Source organism: Hypanus sabinus, chromosome 7 (assembly GCF_030144855.1).
Source record: "Hypanus sabinus isolate sHypSab1 chromosome 7, sHypSab1.hap1, whole genome shotgun sequence".
In the NCBI taxonomy this organism is placed as follows: domain Eukaryota; kingdom Metazoa; phylum Chordata; class Chondrichthyes; order Myliobatiformes; family Dasyatidae; genus Hypanus; species Hypanus sabinus.
In genome coordinates, this window is record NC_082712.1 from 141,539,532 (window position 1) to 141,559,715 (window position 20,184).

Below are 20,184 nucleotides of genomic sequence, written 5' to 3' on the forward strand. Positions count from 1 at the left end.
AAGAGGCTATTTCATTGCTGTGGAATTATACAAATTAATGAGTAGTTTTTTCTTTATTTCTATCCTTTACGTTTGTATATTGAGTACCAAGGCTTTATTTCAGGTAAACAGCAAAATTTACACTCTGGTTAATAAAACTTGTCCTAATACTGCAGTAGTTTACCCATGTTACCACATTAAAATAAAAACTGCAGTAAATAATGGTCACTAAGCAATACTGAAGCATATCTGAATGTTGTCAAAGCATTAAATCAAAGAATCAGCATATAGATTGGAGCTGGTGTTATTCCTAATACATTTCCTGATGTTAACTCTTCCCACTTTCTACAGTGATTCAAAGTTGAGCATCTCTGAGATACTGAATTAAATCAGAGCAAACTCCTTTACCTCGACATAATATACTTTGCAGAAAAGATAGCTTAAATCTGCCTGATTTTTTTTGAGAGCAATAAATGAGCTACATCCGTCAGTGGCAATTGCTCCACTGTATTTAATCACAGCTTATCTTCTCCATTCATCTCTATTTAATTCACAAGACACGTCCATTTGCCTCATTCTCCACACAGTTTTGCATTAAGATTTAATTAACACACATTAGAGCAATCTTTTAACTTATGACTGGAATCTGGGCATGAGTGATGAGGAGAACAGTGAATGGTCTGTTCAAAACTCTACAGATGGACAGACAATATTAACAGAGAACTTTTCATCACCATAACATCCCTCAGTAAGTAAGTCTTACAGTACCTTAAAGAGGATGTACAAAATGTATATAACCAATCCAAATCCATACACAGGTATGATCCGAGCCATAAGGCCTTTGTTACCGCCTCCACCATTTCCACCCTTTGCTTTGGCAATCGAGTCAGTCTGGTGGGACTTGGGGAGATGGGGACGTGCTGACCACTGCTGCTTGGATTTTGTGACCATTGGGTGCTGTGCCATGGGAGATGGTCGATTAGATCTTGCTGCAAAGATAAAACATTAAAATGTTAATGGTATCACTTGGGTTTTGATTTGCATTACTAAGCTTCTTTTTGTTTAAAATGCATGATGGGAACCTGACATCTTGGTTAGAATGGACAGAAGTACTTTGTCAAACACTAATAAGGCTTAAATTGGAAAAAAATGTTTTGCTGAATATAAAAATTCAAAATCAAATACACTGCAAAAATATAATAGAGAATTTTTTTGGTGATTGATACTAGTAAGTAAAGCTGTTAGTGTACAGCAGCACATTGATTATGTTACTTCAGTAGCAAATGGAGTCCCAGACAACTGTTCCAGAACCAGGATTCCAAATCCCACTGTATTAACTAAGGAACGTTTCAAACTAAATTCCCTTTTACAAAATTATTAAGTTTCTAAAATATTAAACAACATATGTGTATACAATCATATACTCATATAGAGCCTTTTTACTAAAAAGAGAGTCTGAATATTGCCTGATTAGAATAATTCAATGGAAAAGGATAAATTTACTCATACTGGAAAAATAAGTGCCTTGGCATATTTTGACACTGTGACATCTAATGGGAGCGATAGTGATAATACTGGGCAAGTGTATCATCCAAGAGCAAGTATTTGAAAAGAAGTTAGAGGCCTTTCATTAAAAGTATTATTAAAGGCATTTAAAATAGCCAACTTCATAGTTGCTATCTATTAAAACACTGTGAAATGTATAACTTAATGTCTTTGTAAGGCTGCTTTGACTTTCAGTTACTGATTAATTAGATGTTTCCAAATTTGTTCACGTTTTACAAGTCAGGAAACCTACTATTTTGTAGATTGACTAGTCATCTTGTATTTTTTAATGAGTTTTCCATTTTTTATTGGTTCTTACAAGCATTTACCTACTACTGATTTATTAACATGCCACCAGCTCTGTTTTGCAACTTGGAAGAAATCAATAAATTATGATAGAGCAGATGTAATGCAACAGGGAGAGAGTGCTAAAGGCAGACTGAATGAACAGATACAAGCTGCAGCAGCTTTGAATTAAATATTGGTATCACTGAAAAATATCAAGAATATGGAGAAATATATTTTAATTGCTTATGCAGCTGAGCTGGATAATATTATAAGTTCGTCCTTTTCTGGGTCTAATTGTCTAAGATTTTCAATACCAGAAAGCTTTGATTAAATGTCAAATTTTCTTCTATGCTTAGAAAATGTCAGCAGAGTTTTATTGCACATTATATGCTGTCCAGGTTTATGATGTCAAACTGAGTTATAAAAGTCATTTGAAACAAATGTAAAAATGTAATTCAAAAAGAAAATCAAATGCAAAGGGATGAAGTAAACTTTGAAGCAAAAGGTCTCGAAAATCTTCTTCCAAATACACTAATAGAATTATTAGAATAAAGGATTGACTGAGTGAAAAATTCTTCATGGGATCATGGAAAAGTTTGGGCTAAATATGATAAAGTTTGGTTTTGTGTTAACATCACTTATTTATGATATATTAAACTAAATGAAATCAATAGAACTTGGTTGATATTTTGAAATTTGTCATATGATATGGGATAGAAAAATGTTCTCAAATTCAGCTTTAAGAGCATACAATATGTTTACTTCTTTAAAAAAAACTCTCTCAATTTTATTTTTGCTATTTTCTATTAATACTATGAATTATTTTGTCAAGAGTGCACAAAGGATAAATTATCTATTTTTTTCGGTAAATGTGGATATCTATGATCTGAACATTTCATCAGTACTATTGACATTTAATTATCTCTTAGTCAAAATGCTAACTTTTCATATGTTCACTGTTAACTGGAAATAACAGAGTGAGATTTCATGGCACCACCATGCGGACTTTGAAAAGATGACACCTTGAGATAACCACATGAAGTTTTCAAAATTATGAAGGTGATTGGCAAAATTATTGTATTACTAGTAACTTACCCTTGACATTGCCCACATTAAGGCAGAGCTGCAGTGTTTTGTGACAGCAGTAGTGACTTCCCATTTAATATGAAGTGAATTATTCAGCTGCTAAATTTGATCTCTGTTAATCTATCCTGAAACTTTTAAGACCAAATGCAGTTTATTTGCTTTATAAGGTACACATCAAGATTGAGCTAATTTCTTGAGATGCTCTGTGTTAATTGAAAAATTCCAAATGTGCCCAATTTTGATTTGTGTTTATTTTTGCTGTTTTATTTGGTGTCTATGTAGCAAAGGCTTTGTGTTCTGTTTAAAGAGTAAGGATCATTTTAGGCACAAAGGTAGCACAGTGCAGATTTTATGTGATATTTAATTGGGCAAATTTTCCATTTGACTGATTCAATATTTTACTAATATGTAGAACTTTGTGCAGTTTGAGACTATCCTTTAGATAGGTTAGTATATCAGCAAACAGGTTATAGCATAGATTGATGCCATTAGTATAGAGGAAATACTATAAACATATAGCAAAATTGAGGCTTATTTCTCTTTATAGGCTGATTCAACAATAGGTATTTAAATTATGCACTGAATGGATTCTATTATTTGAAAAGACCATTTGTTGATAACAGAATGTAAGAAATGATAAAAGTTAATTTAAAATTAATTTGAAATTAAAGACAGCATAAGAAAATAATTGAATAAGTAAAGATAGTAAGGCATTGCTTTGCAGATAGACTAATAAGTGACATTTTTAGATGCAAATTGGAGCATGAATTTAAAAACAAACTTTGAACGTGTTCATGTTTTCTTTTAAAGAATCATGAGTTGCAAGCAGTCCAGTTAGTAACAGCATAAAAATCATGCTCTGGTTCTACAAGACGAACTATTCTTTAGTTGATGAGATTGAAGTTGTACTTCTCACAAGTCCTCACATGTACATTTTTTCCCTTGCCACAAAGCACATTAATATCCCAAGCACAGCAGAGATCAAAACAAACACAAAACACAGCATTAGAAAGAATTGAGAAGAGAGAAGAATAAGAAGTTGAATTCAGCTATAGAATATTATAGCTAAAGACCAATGCCATTTGTCCACATTAGGTCCATATACTGTACTTTCTGTTTTTGCCTACTTAAGCATCTGTCAAAATGTCTCTTAAATGTCTCCTGACCAAAAGGGGATAACTACACTCAACTTCACTTGTTCCATCATTGAAATGTTCCCACAACCAATGATCTCACTTTCAAGGACTCCATCTCATTATCTCGTGATGTCATTATTTATTGCTATGTATTGATATTTGCATTTGCACAGTTTGTTTTCTGCACTCTGGCTGATCTTTCATTGATCCTGTTACAGTTACAATTTTATACATTTGCTGAGTATACCCACAAGAAAATGAATCTCAGGGTTGTATATGGTGACATATACGTACTTCGATAATAAATTTATTTTGATCTTTGAACTTTAAAGTGGTAATTGTATCTGCTTCTACCATCTCCACTGGCAGTATGTTCCAGATACCAACCACTCCCTGCGCTTAAAAAATCTCGGATAAACTCATTAAAATTCCATCCTCTCACATTAAAACAATGCCCTCTTGTTTTTGATGCTTGTATTATGAGAAAAAGATTTTTACTATCTCCCTTATCTATGCTGCTCATAACGTTATATCAGGTCATCCCTCAGCCTCCATCAGTCCAGGGAAACAAACCCATCCTCTCCAATGTCTCCGCATAACTGAAGTCATCCAATCCAGGCTGCAGTCTGGTGAATCACCTCTGCAATCTCTCTACTGCAATCATTCTTTCGACAGCACAGCAAACAGAAATACACATAATACTCCTTGTGTGACTTAACCAGGGCTTTCTGAAGTTGCAACATACCAACACTTATATTCTATGTCCTGACCTACAAAGATGAGCCTGCCATATGTCTTCCTCACCATCCTATTGACTAGGGTTTATCACTTTTACTCCTAGTCTCTCTTTTCATCAATATTCTTCAGTGTCCTGCTATTTACTGTTTCCTCCCTACCCCAACTTGATTTCCAAAATTCATCAGTTCATACTTGTGAGATTAAAATCTATCTGCCAGTGCTCCGCTCAACTTCCTATCTGATCTATATTTTTTTCTCAATAAGGTCTGTTTACAGAAGGGCTTTGCAGAATTCACAGTATCATACAATACATTTTTTATATTGTATTACAGTTTTTATGAAAATAAAGAACATTTTTATCCAGGATGCATATGATTTATTATATTATTGGCCTATCTGAATTATAGAGAAAACACAAATAAGCAGGATGGGTGATATATAGACAAATAGCATTGGAATTAGAAAAGTGCAAGCAGTAAAAGGGTGAAGAAGGAGAAAGCCCTTAACTCCGAGCGGAGTCATCCCGACACCGTCATGACGGTGTTTTTTTTTAGCAGGCCTTTTTTGTCTTTACGAGACCGATTTGCTAGCTCAACACTGGAAAGTATGAAAGGGAGCTGGCTGGATTTGAACTCAGGAGCCTTCGCTCCAAAGTCCAGCACTGATGTCCTACGCCACCAGCCAGCAGTAAAAGGGTGGTATTTTCTGAATATACCTAATCCCAACCTTGATGCAACATTAAATTAGAAGTATAATTCTAGTTCTGAAAGTCCATATGGGTAAGATTATATTTGTTTGACATGACATTGTTTTGCAATTAGAAAGCTGCAATTGTTCAATTGGTAAATCCAGTTTTTTGTTGTTTTGGAAATTTCCTCTCCAATATGTTTTCTTGTTTCCATTTCCTCTCCAATATGTTTTCTTGTTTCCAGTAAGCAAATAACCTTACTGCAAAATTATCTTCTGTCAAATCCACTTATTTGTTCTGAAAGAAGGAATCATAGATAAAAGAAAAAGATTAGAGCCTGAAACTTTTTACACACACATTGTGTTAGAATGTACTTCATACTTGAATCTCACAACATTTACATTATCAGCTTAAGAAATTATATCATGCCATGCCCTAAGAGCATGAGCGCTGGACACCTATTTTCTTCCAAAACTAATTGTACACAGAATAAAATAATCACAACCATACCTTGTACTCCTTGACGATTATACAGACTGTTATCTATGCCTTTATAGGATCAAACATCTATCTTCTGCTTCAGTCATGTCTTCTGAATGTTTCTGACACCATCAAAAATCTAGCAGCTCCATTAATTCCACGTGGTGAATGCCATTAGTTCCTACATACTGGTCTGGAACTTACAAAAACATATCTCTAGATCCTGGCTAAACTCTGCCCACAATTTCCAAGCTGTGTTCCATTCCTGAGGCTGCAATTTGCTGGAATTCTCCATTATTAGATGACTGCAAGCTAGAAAGATATCAGGGTACATTGCATGTTCTTTTAATTACTTGTAATATTTTTAGTTATTTATGTGCTTTCGATGTACTCATTTTATATTTAATAGTTCTTAAATATTATTGAACTTCAGGCTATGCCTGAGCATTGAAAAGAAATTATGACAGAGGGCAGAGCTATAGATTTGGACAAAAGTCCCAGAAGAGTTGCATAACAGGAGCTTGATGTGGGTTTCCTCAGTATCTCAGTTCAGGATGGTGTTAGCCAGTTAGATTAGCATTGCAAAACAAAATCAAGTATGTTTGGCCTATGGGAAATTGATGAGTAAATGTAGAAAGCACTGATTTTATAAATTTCCTTCTGAAGTACATAGAATACAAGGAAATGTGAATAATCTGAAATATGACTTTTAATTAAAATTTATATAACATTCTTTCTCCTGCTTTTACATAACTGTGGTGTATTTAATTTTTCAGTAATATTGTAAATATACTGTTTTATGAAGAAATCTTTGTTTACATAATTCATGATCTGTTATATGTAAGAAATACGTGAATGGCATACAGATGGGATAGTGTTGGGAAATGTATGGTAATACATTTTGGTAAAAGGAACAATAGTGCAGATTATTATCTAAATAGTGAGAAAGTTCAAACATCACAGGTGCAGAGGGACTTGGAAGTCCTCTTGCAAGACTCCAAGAAGGTTAATTTACAGGTCGAGTCTGTGGTAAAGAAGGCAAATGCAATGTTAGCATTTATTTCAAGAGGAATAGAATATAAAAGTAAGGAGATAATGCTGAGCCTTTATAAGACACTAGTCAGGCCACACTTGGAGTATTATCAACAGTTTCAGCCCCATACCTCAAAAAGGATGTGGTGTCATTGGAGACAGTACAGAGGAGGTTCATGAGAATGATTCTAGGAATGAAGGGGTTAACATATGAGGAGCATTTGGCAGCCTTGGGCCTGTACTCACTGGAATTTAGAAGAATGCAGAGGGATCTCATTGAAACCTGCCAAATGTTGAAAGGACTAGATAGGGTGAACATGAAGAGGTTGTTTCCTATGGTGGGGTATCTAGAACTATTGTGCACAGACTCAAAATTGAGGGGCAATCTTTTAGAACAGAAGTAAGGAGGGTCTTTTTTAGTCAGAGAGTAGTGAATCTGTGAAGTGCTCTGCCACAGACTGCGGTGGGTATAGTTAAGGTGGAGGTTGACTGTTTTCTGATCGGTCAGAGCATCAAAGGATATGGCAAGAAGGCAGGTGAGTGGGATCCAGGATCAGCCATGATGGAATGGCAGAGCAGAGCGAATGGTCCGAAAAGCCTAATTCTACTCCTCTGTCTTATGGTCTTTATCATTACACCACCACGTAAACAGTATAGCTTACACCAGAAATGAACGGCAATTAAAATGGAACTGGACAGCAGCTCGGCTGTTTCAGTTATTCCACAAAATGAGTTTGACAGCATTTCAAAGATACTGAATTGAAGCCTGCAGATATCCAGCTAAGAACTTATGGAGAAAAGATAATTACTGTGGGAATAACATTCATAACAGTGAAATACAACAACTAACAAGCCACATTGGACTTGTGTGTGGTAAAAACAGGAGGGTCAGCATTGTGGGGACATGAGTGGCTGAGACAATGACAATGTGGTTAAAGATCCAGCAACCATTTGCATGACACATCCCCTGCAAAAGAGTCAGTTGAAAGTGAATTAAGAAAGGTACTTGTCACGGTCCGGTTCGTGGACTCCTCATTCCAGTTATTTCCTTTTCCCCATGTTCCATCAGGCGCCTTGATTAAGACACCTGATCCTCATTGGAACCTGCAGTATAATTGCTCCAGTTTACAGATACTTACTTGGTGCTGGACCATCACCTGAGCAAGTGCAGTTGTACCCGATTCGAGTCCCAGTTCATTGTGGACTCTAAGTGGCTTTGGTGCCTGGGGTGCTTTGTGGATTCGGTCATTCTTGTGTCCAGCGGAGTTACTGCCACTGGATTGCTGCCACTCCAAGCCAAAGGTACGAATTCTGCCGTTTCCATGGTTAGCCGGTTGCTGCTTCTCCGAGCCCAGACTCTAATGGACTGTCGTTTTGTTGTCTGGTATCCAGCTCAGTAGGCAGGCCATTTGCCACTACTCAAATAGACTGTCGTGTTTTGTCGTCTCATATCCAGCTCAGTAGGCAGGCCATTTGCCACTACTCGAATAGACTGTCGTGTTTTGTTGTTCTGTGTCTGTGTCCAAGTCCAAGTTCAAGCTCAAGTCCAAGTCCCAGGCCCCAAATCAAGTCCAAGTCTGTCCAGGCTCTGAGTCAAGTCCAAGTCTAAGTCCGGGCTTCGAGTCAAGTCCAGTTCAAGATCCGGGCTTCGAGTCAAGTCCAGTTCAAGATCCGGGCTCCGAGTTCCAAGTTCCGGGCTCCGAGTTCCAAGTTCCGGGCTCCAAGTTCCAAGTTCCGGGCTCCGAGTTCCAAGTTCCGGGCTCCGAGTTCCAAGTCCAGTTCAAGTTCCGGGCTCCGAGTTCCAAGTTCCGGGCTCCGAGTTCCAAGTTCCGGGCTCCGAGTTCCAAGTTCCGGGCTCCGAGTTCCAAGTCCAGTCCACGTTCCGGGCTCCGAGTTCCAAGTCCAGTCCACGTTCCGGGCTCCGAGTTCCAAGTCCAGTCCACGTTCCGGGCTCCGAGTTCCAAGTCCAGTCCACGTTCCGGGCTCCGAGTTCCAAGTCCAGTCCACGTTCCGGGCTCCGAGTTCCAAGTCCAGTCCACGTTCCGGGCTCCGAGTTCCAAGTCCAGTCCACGTTCCGGGCTCCGAGTTCCAAGTCCAGTCCAAGTTCCGGGCTCCAAGTTCCAAGTCCAGTCCACGTTCCGGGCTCCGAGTTCCAAGTCCAGTCCACGTTCCGGGCTCCGAGTTCCAAGTCCAGTTCAAGTTCCGGGCTCCGAGTTCCAAGTTCCGGGCTCCGAGTTCCAAGTTCCGGGCTCCGAGTTCCAAGTTCCGGGCTCCGAGTTCCAAGTTCCGGGCTCCGAGTTCCAAGTTCCGGGCTCCGAGTTCCAAGTTCCGGGCTCCGAGTTCCAAGTTCCGGGCTCCGAGTTCCAAGTTCCGGGCTCCGAGTTCCAAGTTCCGGGCTCCGAGTTCCAAGTTCCGGGCTCCGAGTTCCAAGTCCAGTCCACGTTCCGGGCTTCGAGTCAAGTCCAGTTCAAGTTCCGGGCTCCGAGTTCCAAGTCCAGTTCAAGTTCCGGGCTCCGAGTTCCACGTTCCGGGCTCCGAGTTCCAAGTCCAGTCCACGTTCCGGGCTTCGAGTCAAGTCCAGTTCATGTTCCGGGCTCCGAGTTCCAAGTCCAGTCCATGTTCCGGGCTCCGAGTTCCAAGTCCAAGTCTAAGTCCGGGCTTCGAGTCAAGTCCAGTTCAAGTTCCGGGCTCCGAGTTCCAAGTCCAGTCCACGTTCCGGGCTCCAAGTTCCAAGTCCAAGTCCTGGGTCCTGGTTCCAAGTTCCAAATTCCAAGTCCATGTCCTGGTTCCTGGTTCCGAGTTCCGAGTTCAGTGTCCTGGTTCCTGGTTCCGAGTTCCAAGTTCAGTGTCCTGGTTCTGAGTGCCAGTCCAGTCCAGGTCATGTCGAAGTCTGTCTCTGTCTCAAGTCCCTGTGCCTGTGTCCTGCACTTGGGGTCGTCCCCAGTCACTCTGCATAACAGTACTGGATGATTCCACAGCATTGTTCAAGGATGGTATTGAAAAACTCAAACTTATCAAGGGTAAAGTAATGTTAAATGAAAATGCCACACCCAAGTTTTACAAAGCTGTCCAGTTTTTTATCCAATCCATGATAAAATAGCCAGTGAGCTATGCAGCCTAATTACAAACAAGAGAAAATCTGCAGATGCTCAAAATCCGAGCAACACACGCAAAATGCTGGAGGAACTCAGCAGGCCTGAAGCATCGGCTCTACTTTTTTCTATAGATGATGCCTGGCATGCTGAGTTCCTGCAGCACTTTGTGTGTATGGCATGGAGCTCTCTGAGTAGTGTACACTCTCAGAGTGTATTGCACTCTGCCAGAAAGCTATGGACCAGGTTCTGCAAGGCTGCCTAGGCACTCAGTGTTACCTGGATGACATATAGAAAGCAAAGGGTAGCAGTGAATGGGTGTTTCTCAGACTGGCTGGAGGTGACTAGTGGGGTATCACAGGGCTCTGTATTGGGACCACAGCTCTTTACGATTTATGTCAATGATTTAGATGAGGGCATTGAAAACTATATCAGCAAGTTTGCTGACGATACTAAACTGGGTGGCAGTGTGACATGCGAAGAGGACGTTAGGAGAATACAGGGAGACTTGGATAGGCTGAGTGAGTGGGCAGATACTTGGCAGATGTCATTCAATGTGAATAAATGTGAAGTTATCCACTTTGGAAGCTGGAACAAGAGGGCAGAGTATTGTCTGAACGGTGTAGAGTTAGGTAAGGGAGAAATGCAAAGAGACCTAGGAGTCCTAGTTCACCAGTCAATGAAGGTGAATGAGCAAGTGCAACAGGCAGTGAAGAGGGCAAATGGAATGTTGGCCTTTGTTACAAGGGAAATTGAATACAAGAGCAAGGATGTTCTTTTGCATTTGTACAGGGCCCTGGTGAGACCACACCTGGAATATTGTGTACAGTTTTGGTCTCCAGGTTTAAGGAAGGACATTCTGGCAATTGAGGAAGTGCAGCGTAGATTCACTAGGTTGATTCCTGGGATGGCAGGGCTGTCTTACGCAGAGAGATTGGAGAGATTGGGCTTGTACACGCTGGAATTGAGGAGATTGAGAGGGGATCTGATTGAAACGTTTAAGATAATTAAAGGATTTGATAGGATTGAGGCAGGAAATATGTTCCAGATGTTGGGAGAGTCCAGTACCAGAGGGCATGGATTGAGAATAAGAGGTCAGTTATTTAAAACAGAGTTGAGGAAGAGCTTCTTCTCCCAGAGAGTTGTGGAGGTGTGGAATGCACTGCCTCGGAAGACGGTGGAGGCCAATTCTCTGGATGCTTTCAAGAAGGAGCTGGATAGATATCTGATGGATAGGGGAATCAAGGGATATGGGGACAAGGCAGGGACTGGGTATTGATAGTGAATGATCAGCCATGATCTCAGAATGGCGGTGCAGACTCGAGGGGCCGAATGGTCTACTTCTGCACCTATTGTCTATTGACATCATTGCTACTGGTGAGGATGACAAGGAAAATCTCCAAAATCTTAAAGACAGTGCTAAAAAGACTATGGGTTCAGAACACAATACAACAAGCCTGAATTATTTAAATCAAGCATTACCTACTGTGATCACACCATTGAAGCACAGATTTATACAAGTGTGTTGAGAAAATTCAAGCAGTGTTGTATGTCCCAAGGCCAAAGGACGTGCCACAGTTGCGGTCTTTTTTAGGATAAGAAATGGCAATTGGACAAAGCAGTGTGAGATGGCTCTCCAGAAGGCAAAGGCAATGGTGATATCAGACACTGTACTCACACATTATGATCTACATCATCCAATGAAGCTTGACAGTGACACCTCACCTTATGGTATAGGTACAGTCATGTCACATGTTATGAGTGATGGCAGTGAACCCATAGCCAAAGAGGCCTTGAGTTTGGGGTGTAAAACATTTCAAACTGTACTTGTATGGGAGAGTGATTACCCTTGTTACTGATCATCAACCGCTAGTGTCCATTTTCAATCCACAGCTGGGTGTTCCACTAACATCAGAAGAACAAATGCGGAGATGGGCTCTTTTCCTTGGAGGACACAACTGCAAGATTGAATTCAAGAGGTTGACTAATCATGGAAATGCTGATGGATTAACCCGTTTACCTTTAGTAAAGGAAATACCTGAAAAAATTACATTTGAGACCAAGCTCCAAGACGCTGACAATTTGCTTCCAAACCATATAAGGTAAACAACTACAAGGCCAGGGTCCTTCACAATCCCACTCCTGTTGCTCCACACTGTCCTCTGATAATCCAGGTTTACAACAAGTCTCCAGAAACATGAACCACTTCCCATCTCTCAGGGAAGGCAAGAAGAAGTTCACCTCTGCTTTCATTGCACCTGTATTGCCTTGTATTGCTGGAGGATAGTACAAAATCTGACTCGGTACAAACCATGCTGTACTGGGCAGCAGTGACCCATGTCCTCCTGTATTCTTCCACTATTTGAATTACCTGCACCTTTACCAATCTAGTCCAAAATCCTTGATCCCTGAAATCACTTTAGTAAATGACTTTCTCCAAAACTTTACATCCTTCCAGAATTATAATTTGTATCTATGTTCAAATACAGTCACCTGTCCAGAAGGCCAATTGCCCTGCAAATCTGCTCTGCTCTTCAATGAGATCATGTCTGACCTGACCTTGGCCTCACTCCAATTACTACTGTCTCCCCACTATTCTTGACTTTTGCAAATACCTGTCTCATAGCCTCTGTAACTCATCCCTGTGTCAAGCAGGCACCACTTATTTTCCTGTGCCTTCTCATTTGGCATTCTTCCATGAATGGAAATATATTTCCAATAACTACTTGTCAAGCCCTTCAGTATTAGAAACACCAGTGATGACTAGCCACTGAAGTTTAAATAATTAATTGAAGGATTTAAAACCCTTCGGCTAACATTTCCACACTTATCCAAAGAGGCACAAGAAATTCCCATGCATATGAACAGTAAATATAACAAGGAGTTCAGGAGATGGTACGATTAGAAACATTTCAGGATGTTCTTGAAAAAAGACACAGTGAGAAAAGAAATCCCAACTAGGGTGTTTTTGTTTTAGTTTGCCTTCTATGACAAGATGTAACAATGATTGGTCTCACTTGCTCACCTCTTGACTTAAGCTACTGCCTGTGTTAATGATGACTGGACAAAGATTCCCGACACAGATTTTTGTTGTTTTTTGTACTATGCTGATTAGAGGAACAAACTAACTATAAGATCTCATAAGCATGTAGCCTAAATTATAAAAGATGTATTCCTTGTTTGATCCTCATCTATCTTTTAGGTCAGTTCTTTTGGAAGTGCTAAATTCAACTGTTTGAGCAAACTGAAGAGAAAACACGTTTCTGTCATGCATTTCTGAATTAAAACTTTACAACTTGTCTTATTTCATCATCTGTGTTCTGGTAAGGACCAGTGAGCTACTTAACTCATCCTTGGCTACTGTGCCTTTGGTTGCTGGGTTACCATTTGTATAAATAACTATTGCAAACGTTGATCTACATTATCTATTATTTTATTACCAGATGTGAAGTTATTAGAAAATGTCACTCAGAATTCATAGTATTAATCTGAATTAGCTCCCAAGAGAGTAACATTTTAAATAATGTAAATTGCATTTGTAAAGTTTTCTGCCTTTTTTACTGATCGGTTCCAAATAGGTTCATCATTCTTTACAATTGGCAACATTACTGCCAGTGCTTCCATCATGGGGTATTACACCTTTTACAGCTGTTTAAAATAGGCAACAATTTCACGTTGAAATTTATTCCATTATTGCAAAAAGGTAATTGGAAGTTATTGGTTAGCTGTAAGGCAAATGAGGACTTGACAGTGTTTTTAAAATTGAAAAGTCAACAAAAATAGCTATTTTAAAAAAATCAATGCATTCCAAAGGGCAATTTCCTTGTCTGGATGTTTCCATTTACAATTTCCAGTCAATTTCATAAATTTAAACTGAAGTAGAAACCTCTAGCATTCGGGTTAATTGTTTCCACAGACCTATCTCTAAGCAAATTACCAAAACCTGAAACTTGTTTAACCCTTTGAGGTTTTATGGGTAAAGCTTTTCTGCATAATCCTGAAAAGTAATTACTCAGATAGTCTTGTATCTGGACTGCCTCCTGAACCTAATGCTCATACCTAACTGTACTGGATCTGGTGAGCTAACTAAGCTGACCCTGTGTAGCTAAGAGGTGTCCTTTAAGGCAGACAGGTTCTACGTTGTAAGTAGATCTCAGCTCTTGGATCCTGAGGCCAAGACTGCCTTTGACAACTTATCAAAGATGTTAACCAATTGTTTAAATAATTAAACAATTTTTAAAAAATAAATGTAGTATTATATAATAAAAGCAATTTAAAACACTAGAAAATAATTTAAAATATTACAATTATGAGGTAAAATATGCAAACCACATGCGTTTTCTTCATATGGTTGGCCACTTTATCTGAATAAATGAGGTTGCAGATTTTGGACCAGGTTCCTCTGGCATCGGGCTGAGGGTCCTGATTTGGCCCTTTTCCTTAGGGTGTTGATGCTCCAATGCAGGGGTCACTGCTAGATACAGTGACAGAGCAAGAGCTCAGATGTATAGGAATGTGAGTCCCAGTTTCTCTCTGACTTCTTGTTTGACAAGCACATGTGGAAATTTTGGATTAGTTGAACTCTAAGCTATTAGTATATGTCAATTCTCAGTGAAACTACTGGCTAAAGGTAAGCTTGAGCTCAGCCAAGCAGTGCAGATATGCATTCTACTTTGTCTCAATTTTTGAAATAACATTGTTGATAAATTTTAGATTTGTATTTTTATACAATAAATGAGTGAACAGTACAATCTGGGTTGTATTTTTGGTCCAAATTTAATATTAGAAAACTGATGTTGACTGGTGTCCATGATTTACTTTCAAAAGAAAAATGCAGATTTTAGGTTGGAATTTTATAGCATTAATTTCATTCTTGACTATAGAAATCAGCATTGTGTACATTTATAATGTCATAATCCCAAACAGCAATAAAGAAATAACATATGCACCAGGGTGAATTGTACCTGGATTCAATGTTGCCTCAGCTACCATGTGTTGAATATAAAGACCAGGTTCTGCCATTTCCAGAATTTTAGAACTTGCCTCCAAATTGGACTTTATTCTTATTTGGTACACTAAACACATGATGTGCTATGAACACAGAAAGATGTCAATATTTACCAGTAAAATGCTTTGGCATAGTTTGCACCACACTTTCCTTATTAAAATGTTTCCTGTGCGTTTCCTGGTGACAGTGTGCAGTGCTTACATTACCATGTCATTCTCAGTTTGATTCTTGGGAAATCAGTCAGTACCTAATTCATGGCAGCCATGACCTTGTAATGGTGGTCATGAAGGGGGATGAGAAAACTTTTATTGACCACAATCCCTTTGCTCCTTAGAAGAGTGGAACGGAAGGATAGGTGCTCTGGTGAAATGCTTCAATTCATTTGGTGCATGATTTACTTTTGATTGAAAACTATGAGTTATAGATTAGTCCTTTATTGCATTAATTTCAGACTTAACTGTGGATAACAGCACTGATAGTGTCTTTATAAGCCCAAATAATAATGAAGAAATTAAAGATGCACCAGAGCAAATTGTTCATGGTTTCACTCACACTAATGTCTTGATGAGAAGAATTTCAACCAGAAATAAGTATGATTGTACTAAAGTATAACCAAAATGATTTTATAAGCAAGTTACACATAAAATTTCTATTCACCAGGTGAGCATGTTCGAAGAACTTAAGAAGTCTAGATAAACTTTCCATCAAAGCCATCTCTTTTAGCAGCATAAGTAATTGATAATCACTTGCTACGGACCCACCAACCAGAGAAAATTAAGTTGGGTATTAAAATGAATATTTGAAATTAAAACAAAGATTATTATTAGAACTTAGCATTCTCACTAGTGATAAGCTCAGTAAAGCAGGCGCGTGATGTAGTGCGCCAAAGGTTTAAAAAGGAGAGGAAGTTTTCAATGGTCATTTAAATCGAAGCAAGAGGTGGAGAGGGAAGAGGTAAAAGAAGCTCGGAGAGAAGCTGGTTTTTTTAATTGATCAGGGCAAAGAGGCTAGACTGTGCAGGCACGTGCAAGTGAGATCAGCGTGCAAGTGAGATCTGAGATCAGCGGGGGAATTTAAAAAGCGAGCAGAGGCTGAGTACAAGCTTCACTCCAAGTGAGGTAAGGCCGGGTAAGCTCCTTTAATTAATCTAATTAGCTTAGGGGTAGGTAATGGAGGCAGCAGTTAGGGCAGTTGAGTGCTCCGTTTGCAGTATGTGGGAAGTCAGGGCGAGCACAGCTGTCCCTGATGACTACACCTGCAAAAGGTGCATCCAGCTGCAGCTCCTGACAAACCGTGTTAGGGAACTGGAGCTGGATGAACTTCGGATCATTCGGGAGGCAGAGGCAGAAATAGACAGGGGTTTCAGGGAGATAGTCACCCCCAGGATTCAGGAGACAGGTAGTTGGGTGACTCAGGAGAGGGAAGGGGAATAGACAAGAAGAGCAGAGCACCCCTGTGGCCATTCCCATCAACAATAAGTATACTGTTTTGGATACTGTTGCTGGGATGACCTACCTGGGACAAGCTGCAGTGGTTGTGTCTCTGGCACTGAGACTGGACCCTCAGCTCAGAAGAGAAGGAGGGAAAAGAGGAGAGCAGTAGTGATAGGGGATTCGATAGTTAGGGGGACAAATAGGAGGTTCTGTGGAAGAGATCGAGAATCCCGGATGGTCTGTTGCCTCCCTGATGCCAGGGTCCGCGATATCTCGGATTGAGTTCTCAGTATTCTCAAGAGGGAGTGTGAGCAGCTGGATGTCATGGCTCATGTAGGGACCAATGACGTGGGCAGGAAGAGTGAGGAGGTCCTAAAAGGTGAGTTTAGGGAGCTAGGTGCCAAGTTAAAGGACAGGACCTCCAGGATAGCAATCTCAGGACTGCTACCAGTTTAGAGATGGTAAGATAGTGCTGATCAACACGTACCTGAAGACATGATGCAGGAGGGAGGGCTTCAGGTTTACAGATAATTGGGCAGTTTTCGAGGGAAAGTGGGACCTATTCCGGCAGGATGTTTTACATCTGAACTGGAGAGGGACAAATATTCTTGCAGGTAGGTTTGCTAGAGAGGCTCCAGTGGATTTAAACTAGATACGAGGGGGGAGGGGAACCAGAGTGTAGGAACAGATGTATGGGAGAAGGAAGAAAAAGAAGACAGCAAATTTCTTTGTACTGTTAGAGATAAACAGAGAGGAAGAGGTGGAGAATTTCTTAAATGCATTTATTTTAATGCGAGGAGCATTGGAAGAAAGGTGGATGAGCTTAGAGCATGGATTGATACCTGGAAATATGATGATGTAGCTATTAGTGAAACATGGTTGCAGGAGGGGTGTGATTGGCAATGAAACATTCCTGGATTTCATTGCTTCAGGTGTGATAGAATCAAAGGGATAAGAGGGGGAGGTGTTGCGTTGCTTGTCAGAGAAAATATTACAGTGGTGCTCTGGCAGGATAGATTAGAGGGCTCATCTAGGGAGACTATTTGGGTGGAATTGAGGAATGGGAAAGATGTAGTAACACTTATAGGGGTGTATTATAGACCATCTAATGGGGAGTGAGAATTGGAGGAGCAAATTTGCAAGGAGATAGCAGATATTTGTAGTAAGCACAGGGTTGTGATTGTGGGAGATTTTAATTTTCCACACATAGACTGGGAAGCCCATACTGTAAAAGGGATGGATGGTTTGGAGTTTGTAAAATGTGAGCAGGATAGTTTTTTTGCAGCAATACATAGAGGTACTGACTAGAGAAGGGGCAGTGTTGGATCTTCTGTTAGGGAATGAAATAGGTCAGGTAACGGAGATTTGTGTTGGGAAGCACTTCGGGTCCAGTGATCACAATGCCATTCGTTTTAACATAATTATGGAGAAAGATAGGACTGGACCCAGGGTTGAGGTTTTTGATTGGAGAAAGGCCGACTTTCAGGAGATGCGAAAGGATTTAGAAGGAGTGGATTGGGACAATTTGTTTTATGGGAAGGATGTAATAGAGAAATGGAGGTCATTTAAAGGTGAAATTTTGAGGGTACAGGATCTTAATGTTCCTGTTAGGTTGAAAGGAAAGGTTAAAAGTTTGAGAGAGCCATGGTTTTCAAGGGATATTGGAAACTTGGTTAGGGAAAAGAGAGATATCCACAATTAATATAGGCAGCATGGAGTAAATGAGGAATATAAAGAATGTAAGAAGAATCTTAAGAAAGAAATTAGAAAAGCTAAAAGAAGATATGAGTTAGCAAACACGGAAATTCAAACAACAACACACAGAAAATGCTGGTGGAACACAGCAGGCCGGGCAGCATCTATAGGGAGAAGTGCTGTCGACGTTTCAGGCCAAGACCCTTCATCAGGAAGATACGAGGTTGCTTTGGCAAGTAAGGTGAAAATAAATCCGAAGGGTTTCTACAGTTATATTAATAGCAAAAGGATAGTGAGGGATAAAATTGGTCCCCTAGAGAATCAGAGTGGACAGCTATGTGTGGAGCCGAAAGAAATGGGGGAGATTTTGAACAAATTCTTTTCTTTGGTATTCACTACGGAGAAGGATAATGAATTGTGTAAGGTAAGGGAAACAAGTAGGGAAGTTATGGAAACTATGACGATTAAAGAGGAGAAAGTACTGGTGCTTTTAAGGAATATAAAAGTGGATAAATCTCTGGGTCCTGACAGGATATTCTCTAGGACCTTGAGGGAAGTTAATGTCGAGATAGCAGGGGCTCTGACAGAAATATTTTAAATGCCATTATAAATGGGCATGGTGCCAGAGGATTGGTGTATTGCTCATGTGGTTCCATTGTTTAAAAAGGGTTCTAAGAGTAAACCTAGCAATTATAGGCCTGTCAGTTTGATGTCAGTGGTGGGTAAATTAATGGAAAGTATTCTTAGAGATGGTATATATAATTATCTGGATAGACAGGGTCTGATTAGGAATGGTCAACATGGATTTATGCATGGAAGGTCATGTTTAACAAATATTATTGAATTTTTTGAAGAGGTTATGAGGAAAGTTGACAAGGGTAAAGCAGTGGATGTTGTCTATATGGACTTCAGTAAGGCTTTTGACAAGGTTCCACACAGAAGGTTAGTTAGGAAGGTTCAATCGTTAGGTATTAATATTGAAGTAGTAAAATGGATTCAACAGTGGCTGGATGGGAGATGCCAGAGAGTAGTGGTGGATAACTGTTTGTCAGGTTGGAGGCCGGTGACTAGTGGGCCTCAGGGATCTGTACTGGGTCCAATGTTGTTTGTCATATACATTAATGATCTGGATGATAGGGTGGTAAATTGGATTAGTAAGTATGCAGATGATACTAAGATAGGTGGTGTTGTGGATAATGAAGTAGGTTTTCAAAGCTTGCAGAGAGATTTAGGCCAGTGAGAAGAGTGGGCTGAACGATGGCAGATGGAATTTAATGCCGATAAGTGTGAGGTACTACATTTTGGTAGGAATAATCCAAAAAGGACATACATGGGAAACGGTAGGGCATTGAAGAAGGCAGTAGAACAGAGGAATCTACATTCCTAGTAGATCTAGGAATAATGGTGCCTAGTTCCCTGAAGGTGGAATCTCATGTGGATAGGGTGGTGAAGAAAGCTTTTGGTATGCTGGCCTTTATAAATCAGAGCATTGAGTATAGGAGTTGGGATGTAATGTTAAAATTGTACAAGGCATTGGTAAGGCCGAATTTGGAGTATTGTGTACAGTTCTGGTCACCAAATTATAGGAAAGATATCAACAAAATAGAGAGAGTACAGAGGAGATTTACTAGAATGTTACCTGGCTTTCAGCACCTAAATTACAGGGAAAGGCTGAACAAGTTAGGTCTTTATTCTTTAGAGAGTAGAAGGTTGAGGGGGGACTTGATAGAGGTATTTAAAATAATGAGGGCGATAGATTGAGTTGACATGAATAGGCTTTTTCCATTGAGAGTAGGGGAGATTCAAACAAGAGGACATGACTTGAGAGTTAGGGGGCAAAAGTTTAAGGGTAACATGAGGGGGAATTTCTTTACTCAGAGTGGTAGCTGTGTGGAATGAGCTTCCAGTAGAAGTGGTAGAGGCAGGTTCGGTATTGTCATTTAAAGTAAAATTGGATAGGTATATGGACATGAAAGGAATGGAG

The 20,184-nt window shown here is 39.9% G+C and overlaps 1 protein-coding gene across 6 annotated transcripts in view; it reads right to left on the minus strand.

Annotated features, from left to right (window-relative positions):
- The window catches only part of LOC132397267 (protein RIC-3-like), a 71,827-nt gene that overhangs the window by 19,613 nt on the left and 32,030 nt on the right, over positions 1–20,184 (minus strand). For 3 of the 6 annotated variants that reach the window (XM_059975786.1, XM_059975788.1, XM_059975790.1), the window contains one exon: positions 748–968. In XM_059975786.1, the coding sequence (XP_059831769.1) occupies positions 748–968 (221 nt within the window). Of the gene's footprint in view, positions 1–747; positions 969–2,907; positions 4,074–5,721; positions 5,758–8,111; positions 8,618–20,184 lie in introns of those variants that run through there. The other 3 variants (XM_059975791.1, XM_059975789.1, XM_059975787.1) reach the window with 3 other exon arrangements.